Below are 16348 nucleotides of genomic sequence, written 5' to 3' on the forward strand. Positions count from 1 at the left end.
TTTTGAACTAAGGATTCCTTACTACTTTCCATCTCAATAAAGGTTGCTTGAATTTCACAAGTAGGTGTGAAATGCATCCTCAATATTTTCAGGTAAGTCCCGAGGAAAGCTATTTTATTTAAGCCAAAAAAATATTTTCTTTCATACATAGAGTCCTAATTAATCAGCATATTATTACATATACCTTGTCTGTGAATACTACTTAGCATTAAATCTATAATTTGATCACTGTTATTTATCTTTTGAGATGACTCCTAGGAAGCCCTACCTTCGCTCTGAGGTCCATGGTAGGGGTGAAAGACAAGCAATCATCTTCTGCCAGTGATTCACTCCAGCTGCCTTATAATTGTGCATGTCTGAGCATTCAACTTCTAGGAAAGAAACTTTGTTTCTTATAAGGAGGATATGGAATCCCTGGATATCTAGGAGTGGAAAAAAATAAAATAAAATGTGCTGTTCAGCACAAATTCATGCCTATATGTCCCCTTTCTTGCCAACATTGTTTTTCTAAATATATAACATAAAAACTTCTGGCTAATTTGGATTTGACTAAAACTTTTGTACCATGACGTTATGTAAAAGGATTCAATTATGGTACGCAATGTTTTGTAAGTAACTATCTCCCATAAAAAGTTAATTAATCAGGGTTGTGTCAATTTCCTCGTGCCATGTCAATTTGCTGCAAGGTAATTAATCACTAATCGCCCACCAAGCAGCAGGCTGAGGGAAAATCCACGAGTCATTTATTGTCTTTCTGCAAATAAATGACACACGCAGTCATGAAGAAACACATCTTGCCTTTCATAATATTTTTATCGACACTTTTGCATGTTGTAATAGACTGTAGCAACAAGCAGCTGTAGTTCAATGGAATATGAATATTAAAGAAACAAATGAGAGCAGATTTATAGGCCATTGCATTTCTGTTATGTCAGTTTTGAGATTAAACTGAGCAAATGAACAGTGAAAAATTACTCTTCCATGTGGAGAATGGTGATTAGACTTGTACATTAATTAGAAATTTTTTTTTCCTTTTCAATGCATTTCAAATGAGAACATCCTATATGAAAGTGTTTGTCCAAAATGTAGATTTATTCATTTCTAAACAACAGAATTTAATATCTACACATATTTTTATATGGTGAAGATAGTGTGGCCTAAATATGTACTTCATGGGAAAATATATTGTAAATGTAAGAACTACAGCTTACAGTAAATGTAAGAACTAGTTATATGAAAACAGTTTTGTAAATGAAGAAGGTCATTTTGTAGGTATTTACAGCACCACTGAATTTCCTAATAATTTATAAATGAAAACACTATGCTGAATTTTCTGATAATTTATAAATGAAAACACTAAAATGATGCAAAAAAGTAGTTTGAAGTCTTTACAATTTTGGTTTAGCATTTCTCTGAGGACAAAAATAGTCTGGTCTTGGATGGCTCAACTAAGTATTATTTAAGAGTATTTTACGATTAATAGGATTAATGCACATTATGACATGATTCAGAGAAATATGTATATGTATATATCTAGGCATACACACATGCATATATATGTACATGGTTAAGAGTTATTTGGATAAGAAAGTTTTAAAATGATGAAAAATCAGAGTATTTGAAATTTTTGTTTTATTGTGTCAAACAGTGTTCTGCTTCTGAAATTGCTCACTCATTGAAATATAGGATTCTATTTATCTCACCTCAGCATGCTACCTCTTATGCCACTTCCTAATTTATTGGCCGGCACTTGTGATGGGAGTTCCCCCAAGGGGAATCCTGCTGAACTATGGCTGTAATGTTGATATAGCGTTAGCTTCCTAGAATTTTGCAAATGAAAATTCCCTATAATAAATTATCCACAGACTAATTCAAACCCGAATTAGCATTAAAATCTCTCCATCTTAAAACATTCACATGGTTTGGAGAGGTGGCGTTATGGAGTAAAGGGAGATGAAGAGTGGGAAGAAGATAGATTCATTCATCCATTTTGATGGCACACCTTTCTCCGGGCATATGGCAGTCTCATGCAAATTCAAACCAGAGCACAAATGCAAAAGAATAATTGCCCATTAAAGCGGTTGTATATTTTTATAGCTTTGATGCAGAATCTTCCCCCCTGTTGGTTTTTGCATCTGCTACTCTTCCATCTATCCCAGAGCTCTAAAACTTTAATATGCAGTTTATAACCCTCAAGTATTTTCTACTGGTTTTGTGTTTCTTCTCTTGGGATCTCTAGGTTTATGGAAATATATCATTTCCTTTTGTGTTTGAAGGTAACCACTGTTTTAAAATCCAGAAATCACAGTAGTCAGTGATAGAAATAAATAAAATTCAGAAGTGATGTGAGTTGGGACAAAGCAAACATTGAAAGGTGGGGGAAATAAGTTATGAGATGAAAATCTCAGGTGATTATATTAGCTAAATCTTCTGTTTTACCCTACCATCATTCATATACTCAATTGTATTGTAACACTTTCTTTTTTATTGAATTTCATAATATTACACTTTTTTTTTAAAAAGAGAATTTTAGTTTATATACATATAGAAATATTGATTTTTGTGAGAATGCAGTTTGATGAGAAGGAAAGATTCAGGTAGGGGGATGTTTGTCAACACGAAGTGCAGGGAGTATGTGTTCCAAAGATTCCTATGCAGTGGTCTTTTTGAGAAAACCATTTTTAGCTTATAGACTAAATTCAATTTTCATTGCAATGATACCAAATTTTTCACTTTGATTCATGCTGGATAAAGTTTAAATGGGAATCTTTCCAGCATGATGAACTTCAGGATTTTTTTCCCTTCTTCTGGTCAGACACGAAATGATTTTTTAGTGTTAGCAACCCACCCTGAATATACTCCATTGTTTCTTATTAATGACTTGTTTCAGCGTTTATTAACTAAAGTTAAAATAGTCAAAGTCAAACTCAGATGTGCAGGCTTAGAAATATCTTTCCTTTACCATGATTTTTACTCATATTTCAATAAGTTGATGGGAAAGCCAATGTTGGACAATTACGATTTTTCTCTCTGCATCTCTTTTTTATTCCAGTTGGCCAGATTTTGTGAACTGCCAAAAATGTTGTCATTTTCCTTTTAAATTAGATTGAAAATTTCTTTAATGATCTAACAACTTTAAGTATCATTCATGCATTTATTAAGAACTTGCTCTTTTGTTGAGTGTTGGGCCGTGAAATCAAAAGACAAAAACAGAAGTCTTTGTGCTTCAAGAGCATACATTTTATCAACAGTTAAACAAAGAAAAACCTTATAAGCATATACAAAAACATAAGTACATACAAAATATCTGTGCATATAAGTATGTACAAAATATATAAAGTACTGGAAGAATGGAAATAATCACTGCAGGAATCAGAAAAGACCCTAAGTAGGCAGTAGTACCTTACTTGTACTTGGAAGGAAGCTCATTACTTTTCTTTGTCCACAAAATTAAATGGAATAGAGACATGGTTCTATATAGTTCAAAGAGAAAGCTGCTTTTTTTCCTGCATTGTATAAATTATCTAGACTAAATTGCTTCAAATATGCAATTTTAGGTATTACCTTTATCTACAAAAGCATACTGGTAGAAAAGGGGTGATCCAACCAGTCATCGAAGTGGCTGCTCTGAGCAATAGCCAATAACCAGTTTGATATATTTCCTCCTTGCCCCAAACTCTCATTTTTATAATAGTTGAGGGAAGAAGGCAGTAAGCAGGGTAAGCATGGCAAAAAATTAAACATATATAGGTCAGCAGGATGATTACTTGTTCCAGTTTTGCATCCTCTCTTCCTAATGGTATCCAGCATATGGTCTTGCATTTACAGGTGTTTTGTAAATATTTGTATCTGATCATTTCCCCCCATCCCCATACATGTATCATATTCTGGATTTGTACTTTCCTATGTTTCCAGAATGAACAATCTTTTTTATATGGTGACAGAAAAAGATATTACTACCTCTTCACATATTTCCTATTAAGTTTGTATACTGTTCTCCAATGTGAACAAAATGGATACTCCAAGCACCAACATCATTTGATAATAATAAGTACTTAGCAAAATTAAAAATTGTAAGAATTCCAAAATTGTTTTCCTTTTGTCCATACTATTTGTTTTGTCATAGAAAAACATGTTTTCTAAGTTTGTGGTTTCTGGGCAAAGGCAGCATATATAAAAATGGAAATTATCACTGGGAACTATGACTGTAATATAATAATGAAAATTATCAACCTGGGAACTCTGGGTATAATACAGTTAAATCATTTGTCTATTATTCATCAGCAAATATTTCTTGAATAATCACCTTGTATCTGACACTATATTTAGTAAGTTTATAGGATGTAAAAAGAGGGCCTTTGTCATCAGTGATGGAACTCCAAAGTGGATTCTTCTCTCAAGTATATATTGTACTTTGACCTCAAGCAGGGAGAAATATCCTTTGAAATCTGTTAATTGCACATGCTAAAGGGTTTACACCAATGCAGATTTTCTGTTAATGCTCCTTGCCCCTGTTAGTGATAACAAGTTGATACAGATTCTGCATCTTGATGGCTTTCATGACCATGATATACATTTGCACAAATAAATGGATTTCAAAGGGTATTTCTGCCTACTCAAGATGTTACTGTTTAGTCATTTCAGTTGTGTTCAACTTTTTGTGAACCCATTTAGGCTTTTCTTGACAAAGATACTAGCTTGGTTTGCCATTGTCTTCTCCACCTCATTTTATAGATTTAAAAAAAAAAAAAAAAACAATTGAGGCAAATATGGTTAAGTGATTTGCCCTAGTATGTGTTGGAGGTAGGATTTGAACTCAAATCTTTCTGATTCTAGGACCTGAACTCCGTTCACTGAGCTACCTAGCTTTCTATCAATATATAAATATTATATATATATGTTATACAAATATTATATATATATGTATATACATATATATACATACATATATGTATATATAAAATGGATACTTGAGTGAAGAATCCTCTTTGACCTTCAGGTCTACCATATGGATGGCCTACACTGCCCCAACTCACAAGATGGTTTCTTAGACCTTTGTTTTGGTTATGGCGATCTAGCCTCCCTAAGAATATGAAATTTACATCCTAAAATTGATGCCTAGACATCTTTGCATTCCTTTAATAAAATAGGAATTTCTCTAATGCAGTCTGCTGGAAGCCCCAAAGCCATGTATTAAGACCTGTAAATACCTTATATGGCATCTAAAAGGCATTTTCTTTCTTGTAACAAAGAGGTATAAAATTGAATACTGGCTTTGCACTTTTAACAGAATGTTCTCCTCTTGCTGTATTGTTGTGGTTCTGTTTCATGTTGTATCTCAACATCTAAATCCTAAAAGAATTATTGTAAAACCTGCTTGTCGCTGAGAGGGATCTTGTAAAGCTTGGAAGGTACTGTAGCCAGGTGATAATGGATGGGTCAGCATAATTACAGTATTCCCTCACTCAGGCAGCCAGCTGCTTCAGCAGATTGTGAATTTTTCATTTTCTTTATTTCAAAATTCAGTGTGTTTCTATAAAAACTTAATATTTAAACTGTGTAAAGACACATCCAGAGTCAAATCCACTCTCCTCCCTTCCCCCCATTCCTGAATGTGGAAGCAAGCTTCTCATCTCATTGCTTCTTCTCATTTATGATACTAAGATCTACTCACTTTTTATATTAAGATTCACACATTTCTGCTATTTAAAGCATATTTGTTGAAACACCAGCCAGGAAATCCAGGTGCTACAGACAGCATATGGTAAAAGGAAACCTGAGAGGGAAATAAAGTCGGAAGGTTTGCTCTCTTTTTACTTTTAAAGTTTTCAGATTAAAATAGAAAACTTAAATCAGTCTGGTTTGGTTCATTCCTCTTGCCTTACTATCCTGAAATCCTCCTCACAACCCCTGTTGAATGGGAAATGGGAAAGGGAACAGGGATGAAGAGAATCTTTCTCATAAATATTAAATAGCATATTGCCTACCACACCAACCCCTGCTCTGCTTGGGCCTTAATTCAATTCTAATAGTAAGGTATTACAAACGGCTTACTTTTGAACCCAATCACACAAGTTGGTTCACTGTTTTTTAGCAGGAAAAATTCTCACATTCCATTCTTTTGAATTATGTTTTAAAGAAGATTTTACAAGACATAAGTGCAAGAACACTTCTCTTAAATTAAATCTCATCTTTTTTCTGTAGTTCTCCCTCTAGAGTACCAGGGCTGGAGTCAGGAAAATCAAAGGGGCAAAGTCAGCCATAGATACTTGGTAGCTGTGTGATCCTGCTTTGCCTCAGTTTCCTCATCTGTAAAATAGGAATAATAATAGCTCCTAACCTCACAGGGTTATTGTGAGAACCAGATGAGATCATTGTAAGGTGCTTAACACAGTACCTGGAATTGAGCCATGTAACATGTAACATAATATAGATTAAATTATTATCTAATCTAATTACTTTGATCTAATTAGAGTAGATAATCTAAGGGTAAGTTCCTTACATATGAGAAAACAAGAATCTATAGGCTCTAGGAAGATGGTAGGTTTCCTGCATCCTCCTTCTGTGTATCCATATATACATAAGAAACGATTTGGGCTTTGCTTCCCATATCTAATATGCCCATCTTCTCCTTCTCCTTTCTTTTTTGTCTCCCACAGTGCCTGGCTTCCCTTATCCAGCCGCAACTGCAGCTGCTGCTTATAGAGGAGCCCATCTCAGAGGCCGTGGCCGTACAGTCTATAACACCTTTCGAGCAGCGGCTCCTCCTCCCCCAATCCCAGCCTACGGAGGGTAAGTCTGGCAGTCTCCCTTGGCCCTAACCCCTAAGGCACTGAGCTGTTTGTGAGTGCAGTGCATGCTGGTCTTGTCTCCCCACTGGAACCAACCCAGCATGCAGCCCCTTGGAGTGCCTGAAGTGGAGCACCTTGCACCGAGTATTGAAAAATGAGTGTAATTTGTCCTGTCATGGTTGGTGGCTTTAAGCATTTTATATGTCACATGTTGTTATGTAAATTCTCTTTGAGACTGAATGCTGTAGAACAGAGAAATGGTTACAGCTAAAGATGTATTTTTTATGATTGCAAACATCTGGTTATTAAGGAGGTTGGATCATGCTTAACCCTTGAAATTGGGCCCCAGACTATTTTATACACAAAAATCATGGTGGTGTTTTTGTGCCCCTCCCTAATGATACATGTCCTGAAGTCAAGACTTCGTTTTATGAAGTGTTTGCCAAAAAAAAAAAAAAAAAAAAAAAGAGAGAAGAAATAAACTGAGCACTAGTTCAAATATAGGCTTGTGAAAAATGGATTAAATAAAAATCATTTTATTTCTAACATTTGCCTTTATTTTCTCCCTTTCTGGCTTTCTGGGGGGGAATATAAGGGAAGGGACCAAAAAAAAAAAAAAAAAAAAAAAAAAAAGAACATCTCTTTCTTTCCCATAGTTGGCTTGGTCCTGCATTTTGTGACTCAGCTATTGCCAAATCCTAAGGGAATGGTGGTGAAATTCTATTTAATTACTTCTAAGGTCAAGTGGAGTTGTGTGCTCTGATAAAGTTATCATGAGACATTGTTCACCTGTGCCATTAAGTTCTACAAGGAATTGCAATAATACTTGACTTTAATCAAGGGAAGATATGTGTAATTCAGTGAAGGAAAATCTAATTAGACCAGGAAACAGACTTCTGAAGTCTGGCTTTCTTGATGTTCTAGATTGCCATTCAGAAAGCTATTAGAAAAGTCAAGACGTTTTTAAAGCTTTGCAGAATTAAATTTTTAGTCATTAGACACTGAGATCTCCCTAATGTGTGCATTTTAGCCACAATAGATATCTAATTAGTTGAGATTCAGGAGATTTTAATCAGTGTGTCATGAGCTACCCAAACTAACCTAGATCAAAATGACATTTTCTATTTCCCCCTTTTCGGTAAATTGGGAATTTTATGATGTTTAAATGGTATATCAGATCTTCTTATTTAATTTGCTGTGGTAGTGTAATCATAATAATGAGCCTTGGTCATATCAGGACTGTAGCAAGCCCATTTTATGGATCTGGTAATTCAGTTCTAGAGAGATGTTTTTTTCAGTGCATGAGTTTCAAAAATCAAAAAGTTGCTTCCTAAGTTCATGATGCAACTAAAATGAGGTCCTATCATTATAAATGCAGAATTGCACTTTATACTACAGTAGTTTGTTATAAAAGTATCATATCTCAGTAGAGAATAATTGCATCTTTTTGGTATGGGTACCCACAGTATCTCATCATTATACTGAACAGAAAAACATAAAAGTAAAATGATATGGCTTATTCTCACATGAATAGTTTATAAAATCTCAGAATAACACACCTGCTATAAAATTTAAATTTGCTAACTTATAAGAAAAGTAGTCTTTGTTAGAGATAGTCATGCATAACTAATTAATGGTTTTTTCACTAGGGATCTATGTAGCCATATTCAACTTGCAAAAATAATGTGTTTATGAATACTCAGGAAATTATTTGGATTTAGCATCCTAGTGTCATTCCTAATCATTTTTCTAATAGTAGTACACCTATTCCTTTTGCTGATGAATTGGTTTCTTATAATTCAAATTTAATAGTAAAGAATTAGGCAAAGTTCTCAGGAGATCCAAGCGAAACTCAAAAATAAAGTCATTGTGCTTTCAAAGAAACTTGGAAACTGGGACTCTGGCTTGTATCCATATGATAACTGAATGAAAAGTTAAAAAAAAAGCTTCAGATTACCATCTGAAAATTTTGTTTTTCATGATGCCAAATATCTGGAGATTTGCAACCACTGAATCATTGGGTGTCATATAGAACAAACATGCTAATTTTAGTTATTTTTTTTCCCCTTTTCATCTCTGTGCTTTGGAATTGTATAGATATATCCCCAAATCATTATGAAGTCTCAGGAGACCATTTTGTCTGAGAAAACAAGTTTGTTTCACAGTAGAAGTTGAATTGATACATGAAGAAGGGGTCCATGTTCTCATCCATTTTGCTCATTTAGAGTAGGAAAAGGTGGGGAGGAAGTCGACATCTAACTTGTACTCAGAAAAAACAAAGGAACATGAAAAGGGGCCCAGGTGATTATGATTTTGCAGGTAAGATGTTTTCCTTTGATGAATTCTCTCCAGAATCAGGGACTTGTGGCAAAGCTCTCTCTCTTCCAGACGGCCTAACTTGAAGGTTTCCTTAATTTGTCTCCTTTTACTAGAAATCTTCTCTCTAATGAATGCCACCCTTTGGACACATGAACTCTCAAAATATTCATTTGTGGAGCCAACAAATCCACTTAGTTTTACCTTCATATTTTCTGATGACAAAGCCTGAATCAAAGGAAATTTATAAGTTCTATTTTAACATGTATAAGAAGAAGCTTTTCATGAATATGACCACACTAAACTAATTGATGTGTACCCTGAGGGATTAATTAATTTATCAGGACAGCCAATGTTTTCTAATAGGCAATGAGAGGGACTGGATAGCAGGAGATACTGGATTCTGGATTTGGCTTTCTCTCTATATAATTTTTACCTCTCTATATTATTTTTGGTCATGCACCTTGCCTCAATATGCCCCACTTTCCTCATATTTATAATAAGCATATTAATACCCTAAAGATAATTAAGAAAGATTGTCAATGTGCTTCATGATATTCAGGATCATAAAAACCCAAGATAAAGTGATTTATTGGTAAACACTTGAAAAGTGAAACTTAATGGAATTCCACTAATAATACTTTTAGATGCCTTATAAAGTATAGCCCAAATGCTAGAATGAAAATCCTTGAGGTGTTCCATCCAAACCAACCAGACTTTCATCATTTCCCCTTTTCATGTTAACTCCAGTTTTCATTGTTCATTGATTTTAAGTACCTAACATAAAATACCACTACCTTCCACCATTTTAATATCTTTCCCCCCAATATTATAGCATTTCACCCAAAATTTTAGAAATGACATAATTCTACAGTAGAGAGATTCTCTAAATGGTGAAAGAGGCATCTAAATCTAATAGGACAAGAGCTTAATATCATAATTATACTTTAATTCCTATTCTTAAGAGAAACAGAAGGAAGTTAAGAGTACTTTTAAACAGTGATTCTTAAAAAACATTTTTGTTTCTGCATGTTAGAAGCCACATTTAATGAAGAGTATATTGTTTTGATATAGCCCTATATAATTATTTTAGATTTTAAGTAAAAATGATTTTGCTTTGGTGCAATAATTCTGAGTTTATTTTTTTTCCTAAATGTTTGATTATCATTATTACTTTCCTTTAAATAATGAGATGTGACTTTGCATTATGATGCTGTAAAACCATAATCTATCTTGGCAGGATTGACAAGCATTACAATCACCTTTGCCTATGTCACCCAACAAGCATAGTCTAACAGGGATGCATCTGTGAAAAGTATTACAGGAATTCCTTTTCTCATAATTTATTCTGGACCTCATTTAAAAGTACCTGCATATTTATCCAATTTCATTGATCCTCCTTTACTATTAATTAATGTAAATTACCAGGAGGTGGGTTTCTTATGGCATTAAAAGGAGAGACAGAGACAGAGAGGCAGAGCTATTGGACAAATTGATTGTGACATGTTACATGAAATATAAATATTAACAAATAAGTTCTGCCTTTTGGTAACCAATAAAAATGCTTAAATAATAATTTATTTCTTTAATAATAAAGAATAAATAAATAATCCAGCTAAAATAATCCTACATGAAAATCAAAAAATGTTGTGAGATAACACTATCTGATGTCAGCTATCTCATTCAATTCAATACAAGAAATGTCTATTAAATACCTCTTTGATGCAGAGTGTTTATAAGCACTGGGGGAGAGTCAAATATTAAATTATATATATGGACCTAATGTCTTTTGGCTGATAATTATAACAAACAAATGTTGATTTAATGCATGAGCTGGGATTTGTTTTCTATGAATCAGCATTATTTTTCTTCTACAATGTCATCTTCCAAATTGAAAGTTGGATACTCCTTATCTAAAACCAAGTTTGAGGTCTAGTTTAAGAGTAATTATTGGAATTCTAATCCATTAATACATAAGGGGGTCAATTCTTGGATTATTAGAAAGAGATATGGATTTTAAGCCTTGCTCTTCCCCCTAAATAGTTATGTGTACTTATCCAAGTCACCTAATTTGTTGGCCCCGTTAATTTCCTTATCAATTAATTGTAGATAATACTATCTGTCCTAGCTCTTTATAACATTATTAGAAAATAAATAAAATTAATTATATGAGCACACTGAAAAACTTTAAAGTACAAAAGAAATGTAACTGCGATCTTATCTGTATACAAATAATGCCATATTTAGAAATGGACAAAGCAAGACAGTTGAGCCCATACTTTTGATAAATATAGAAACACAATGTAAACTTACTAAAAATGTTTTGCTTAAAAAAATTACTAATTCCCATCCTCTTTCATCAACAGTGGGCTTTTTAGCTTACATAATATCATATCTTCATCTTTACTTCTTATAAATACAGCATATGAGTTAAAAGAAATGGAAACAGTTCTCAGTATCAGTTATATTTATGGCATGATCAATATGATGATATACTGGAAAGAACATTGGCTCTAGGACTCTCAATAAGTTTGCAATCTGAGACTTAAAGAGGTGAAGGTATGCCTAAAGTCAAATGACTACTATGTAGCATAGCTGGGATTATACCTAGATCTTCTACCTTATCTCTGATTCTGCTGAGAATACTTCAGTTTCTTTCATATACAATCTATGGAACCCAATTACAACAGCACATAATAAGTGCCTTTTTTTTTATAAAAAAGTGTTGGGGATTCAAAGACAATAAAAACAAAAACACACTTTCCCTCTAAAAACTTGTATTCTCCTGAAGAAATACAATATTTAACAAAGAAATAAATACAATATTTTTTAGAGTGACAGAATACTAGCAACTAGGGGAATTAGAAAGACTTCCCTGGGAAGATGATTCTTAAGTTGAGTTGTAAAGGTAAAGATTCTAAGACAGGGAAATTAAATGAGAAAATATTCCAAGCAGAGAGAAAAATCTGTGCGCAGTCATGGAGGCAGGAGAAAAAAAAATGGAAAATTAAAAAAAATAACATGTAGACCAGCTGGGCTAGAACACCAAGTACATTCTTAGAGATGATTTAGGAGTAATTTAGTATAACCTCCCAATGCAATCCTTATCAAACCTGTGATTATCATCGATCACAATTATCAAGAATGAAATGTTTTCATAATATTTTTTTCTGTCTTCTTCCCCACCACCAGTACATCCCCAAATATTCCCTAACAGGAAGTAGAATAAGGCAAATTAAAACAGAAATACTTGAGGTTTTGAAATCTGACTTTATTTTTGAGTTTCAAAGACCTCTTTATGATTTGTTCTCTTGCACCATGTCAATTTTGAGGCCCCTTAGAATTCTGAGCTTGTTTCAAGAATGACAAGAACTATGTTCATTTGAACTACTTAAAGAGAATCAAGACTATAGTTCGTAACATTTTCTATTTCAGTATGTTGAATTAGGAATTTAAGGTGCTTCTCATATAGGATCCTGAATATTATTCTTAGAAAATAAAAATAGAAACAAAAAATAGAAAGCCATATGTAGTCACCTGCTAAGTAAACATTGATAACTTCTACATTGTTAATGCAGTTACTTCAATATTTAGTCTATCACCTTTGAATAGTCTTCTTTGTACACACATTTCAAATTCTAGACCAAATCATATACAGAGGCATTCAAATATTTTATAAAATGTTTATCTTTAACAAACTAGTGGTTTGGAGGTAAAACCAGCTTTGATGGTGAAATCCAGAAAGGTATTTTAATGAACAAGTGCTGATGTTCTGGTTAAATACTTTCTCTTTTAATAAATTTAACATATACATACTCTGTCAGCATCAGGAATCATTTGAAAAAGCCACAGAAAAAGTGACTCAAATAGGTTTCCTAACTTGTATAATTTTCATTTGATTCCAAGATATTGGGATGCTTGGCTTGAACTAGAACAAGAATATTTGAAAACATTGTGGCTATTTTTTCTCTAATCCTTTTCTTCTACAGATTGTGATGCTGTAAAGGTAGTTTTGTGGAAGGTAATTTATGGATTGGGTTTGTTCTGTAATAATTTGAAATAGTTCTAAGACTCTGCGGGTCAATTTTCATGAATCAGAGAGAGATTTAGAGTTTGAAGGCAGTGGTTTAAATTTACATTGTATAGTTTAGGATGAATGACATGTACATATAAGAAAAAATGCAAATGATATCTAGAGGGAAATTCTAGGATCTACTTTAGTTTCATATTTTTAAAAAAGAATTCTGCATTTTAAAAGAAAAATCATTCAGCTATATCCCATTACATGAATATAACCAAATAAACTACAGTTTCAGAGTACTTTTTGCTAACATTTTATATATTAAGTAGAAAATTTGAAACTTGACTAAATGCAAAACTGACTTTCAAAAGCAGTGTTTGTCTAGGCTTCATTTGTTAAAACTCAACAGCTTCTAAATTTAGAATTTATGCATTTCTACATTTCCATTCTTAAAAATTCAGCAATTTAATAGAGAGTACACCACCATTCCTTGCTACTTGGCTAAAACAAAACACAAATTTGATTTTCCCCAGCTAGAGCTATTGCTATTCTGCCCAACCTCCTTAAGCAATGTGAACACTGTCCCCTTTATAACTTTTTCATTCTTTAACAAGAATAACCTCACCAGTTCAGGGATTGGTGTGTTTGCATGTGGAAATGCACTAATATGGATGTTTTTCTTTGTGTGTGCATCCTTGCAGTGTTGTTTACCAGGATGGATTTTATGGTGCAGACATTTATGTAAGTATTCATTAATGTGCATGCTGTCCTTGTACATTCCAGGAGTCATTCTTTTTACAAGTTTGCTATGTAGCTTTACTCTGGGGTGTGTATATATATATATTTTTGTTGTTGTTGTTGTTGTTGTTTTTGTTTATTTGTTTGTTTGTTTGTTTGTTTTTTCTATTTCTTTTTCCTGGCCTGTCAGAAAAATTCAAGAGGTATCTTTCAAGTTGAAAAATCTCTCTGCTCATTATAGCTATTGTTGTTTCTTATAGTTGAATGAACTTTTCTGTCATCTTCAGAATGACTTAAGCAAACATTCTTTTGAGAAATTAACATCTCCTCTTTCCTCACTCTATTTAAAAAAAAGTGCTCTCCGAAGTTGTTTAGTTTTGCTTCTTATATGCCATTAGAATAATACTAGGGCCACATGTGATTTTGGTTACTCATGTGCAATTAAAAGGTATTTTCATGGCTCTGTTTCCACTTGTATTGTCAGAATAAACCTTTAATTAGTTATTTGTAGCAACATAAAAAAAAAAACAACTACTGTCATCTAACAGGGAGACTAGTAGGAAATTATGTTAAATTCTTATTATAAAACATATTTCAAATCTTAAATTTCAATTTCTATTTTCTCTATATATACTTCATAATTTATAATAATAAACTAGATACAAGGAAACAGTTCTGAGAAAGGATATTTTAATGGAAGAAAGTAAGAACACTGTACTTTTTACTTAATCCTAAGTAACATTCTAAAATATTTATTATAATATGGAAGTTTTTAGAACTTCATATGAATAATGAAATCATTCCACCCTCATTGATTCTCTCCCTTTTAAGGTACCCATAATTTTTGAACTATAAAAACAGTTCACCAGGTCAACATAACTGCTTTTTCTTTACCAAACTCCAGATCATATTAGTATTTTAACTGCATTTGTGATCTTGGGCAAGTCATTGTGAAGTAATTTTGAGAAGTAATTTTGAGAGCGTGGTTCACTTGTAAAGAACTAACAAGATAGACATTTATTACAGCCACAAAAGATTCCATTTATTATGTGAAATAGCTGATGGGCTAAATCAAAATGATTAAGGAAGGTTGAATCATATATAATTAAGCAATGTGTTCTGAGTGAAGCCAACCTTTAAAGTTGGAGGGAAAAGGGGAAAGGCAGGAAAAGCAAGGTATAGAGAGTAAGGGAGGAATTAGAGAGGGGCTAATCAAGAACAAACTCAAGAACAAACAAACTCTTAGCTACATGACAAGGAATGGAGTAAGACAGAAAGAAATAGACTATGTTTTTTAGATATGCAAACAAACCCTAACTATGCCTGTGACAATGGAAAGAGGAGGGATGAATTTAAGCTACTTATTCAAGTTCTTGTTTCACATCATCTACACTTACCTGAGTCTCAATCATCCTCACTGAATTAAAGAGAGGGTTGCATTTGATGATCTCAAATGTCTATTCCAGGTTTAGCATTCTATGATTCTAGACTTTTAAAGGAAAATTCCATTTTTATTAAACATAGAAACTTACTTTCCTTAGAATCAATTCACCTCTTGTTATAACTAGTGGACTACAATTAAAATTTAGGGGTGAGATTTTAGTCTCGAGAAAACCTTCCTAAAAGGAAGAATGAAACATCAATGAAAAAGTCCTTGGTCACATCTTTCAATGTTCCTTCCCATAAGAATATGGGATATTCATATTGTTTGAAAAGTCTAGAAAACCATATGGGGGAATTATTTTTTTTACGATAAGACCTTGTAAAAATCAGTTAGTATATATCTTGGAAAATATGCATATTGATATCTGGATTCATCCTATTTCTCTTTAGGGGCTGAGAATAGCTTCTTTGTTGATTTGAAAAAAAGAATTGAGTCGGAATTATTCTTTTCTGTGCTAAAATCTTTGAAGAAAAATTGAACTGAGAGTCAGGGAATTTGAAACCTTCCCTATTTCTGCTTCTAATAATTTTGCCATTGGCCTCAGTTTCATCATTTGTAAAATGAATATGCTGAATTAATTAAGTTATAATTTTATATTATAATAGAATCATATATTTATTATCTATTAACATTATAATATAATCATATTATGTTATAAATAATTATGATTAATTAATTCTTTAGCTCCAAAATGCAAAGATTTGATCCTCTAAGACAAGTGTTTTCTCTGCTTTAATGAAGTCTTAAATACATTTGTTGTTATTTCATCTAAATCATACTTTCTTAACTTTATTAATATAATGGAGTCCTTTGGCAAATATATAAAGCCTATGGACTCCTTAAGAAGAGGGATTTTTTTGATAAAGTTTAATCTTTATTAACATCTTTTCTTTTGTTTCTTTTTTATAATAGCTTTTTATTTTTCCAAATACACGCAAAGATAGTTTTCAACATTCATCTTTGCAAAATCTTACTTTCCAGATTTTTCTCCCTCCCTTTCCTCTTTTCCCCTCCTGAGGTAGGAAACAACTAATATAG

The 16348-nt window shown here is 32.8% G+C and overlaps 1 protein-coding gene across 34 annotated transcripts in view; it reads left to right on the plus strand.

Annotated features, from left to right (window-relative positions):
• RBFOX1 (RNA binding fox-1 homolog 1) overlaps nucleotides 1-16348 on the plus strand; it is a 2692248-nt gene that overhangs the window by 2627261 nt on the left and 48639 nt on the right. For 22 of the 34 annotated variants that reach the window (XM_074280462.1, XM_074280466.1, XM_074280460.1 and 19 more), the window contains one exon: nucleotides 6660-6792. In XM_074280462.1, coding sequence (XP_074136563.1) covers nucleotides 6660-6792 — 133 coding nt within the window. Of the gene's footprint in view, nucleotides 1-6659; nucleotides 6793-13829; nucleotides 13870-16348 lie in introns of all 34 variants that reach the window. The other 12 variants (XM_074280471.1, XM_074280467.1, XM_074280481.1 and 9 more) reach the window with 1 other exon arrangement.

Source organism: Sminthopsis crassicaudata, chromosome 1 (genome assembly GCF_048593235.1).
Source record: "Sminthopsis crassicaudata isolate SCR6 chromosome 1, ASM4859323v1, whole genome shotgun sequence".
Taxonomy (NCBI): domain Eukaryota; kingdom Metazoa; phylum Chordata; class Mammalia; order Dasyuromorphia; family Dasyuridae; genus Sminthopsis; species Sminthopsis crassicaudata.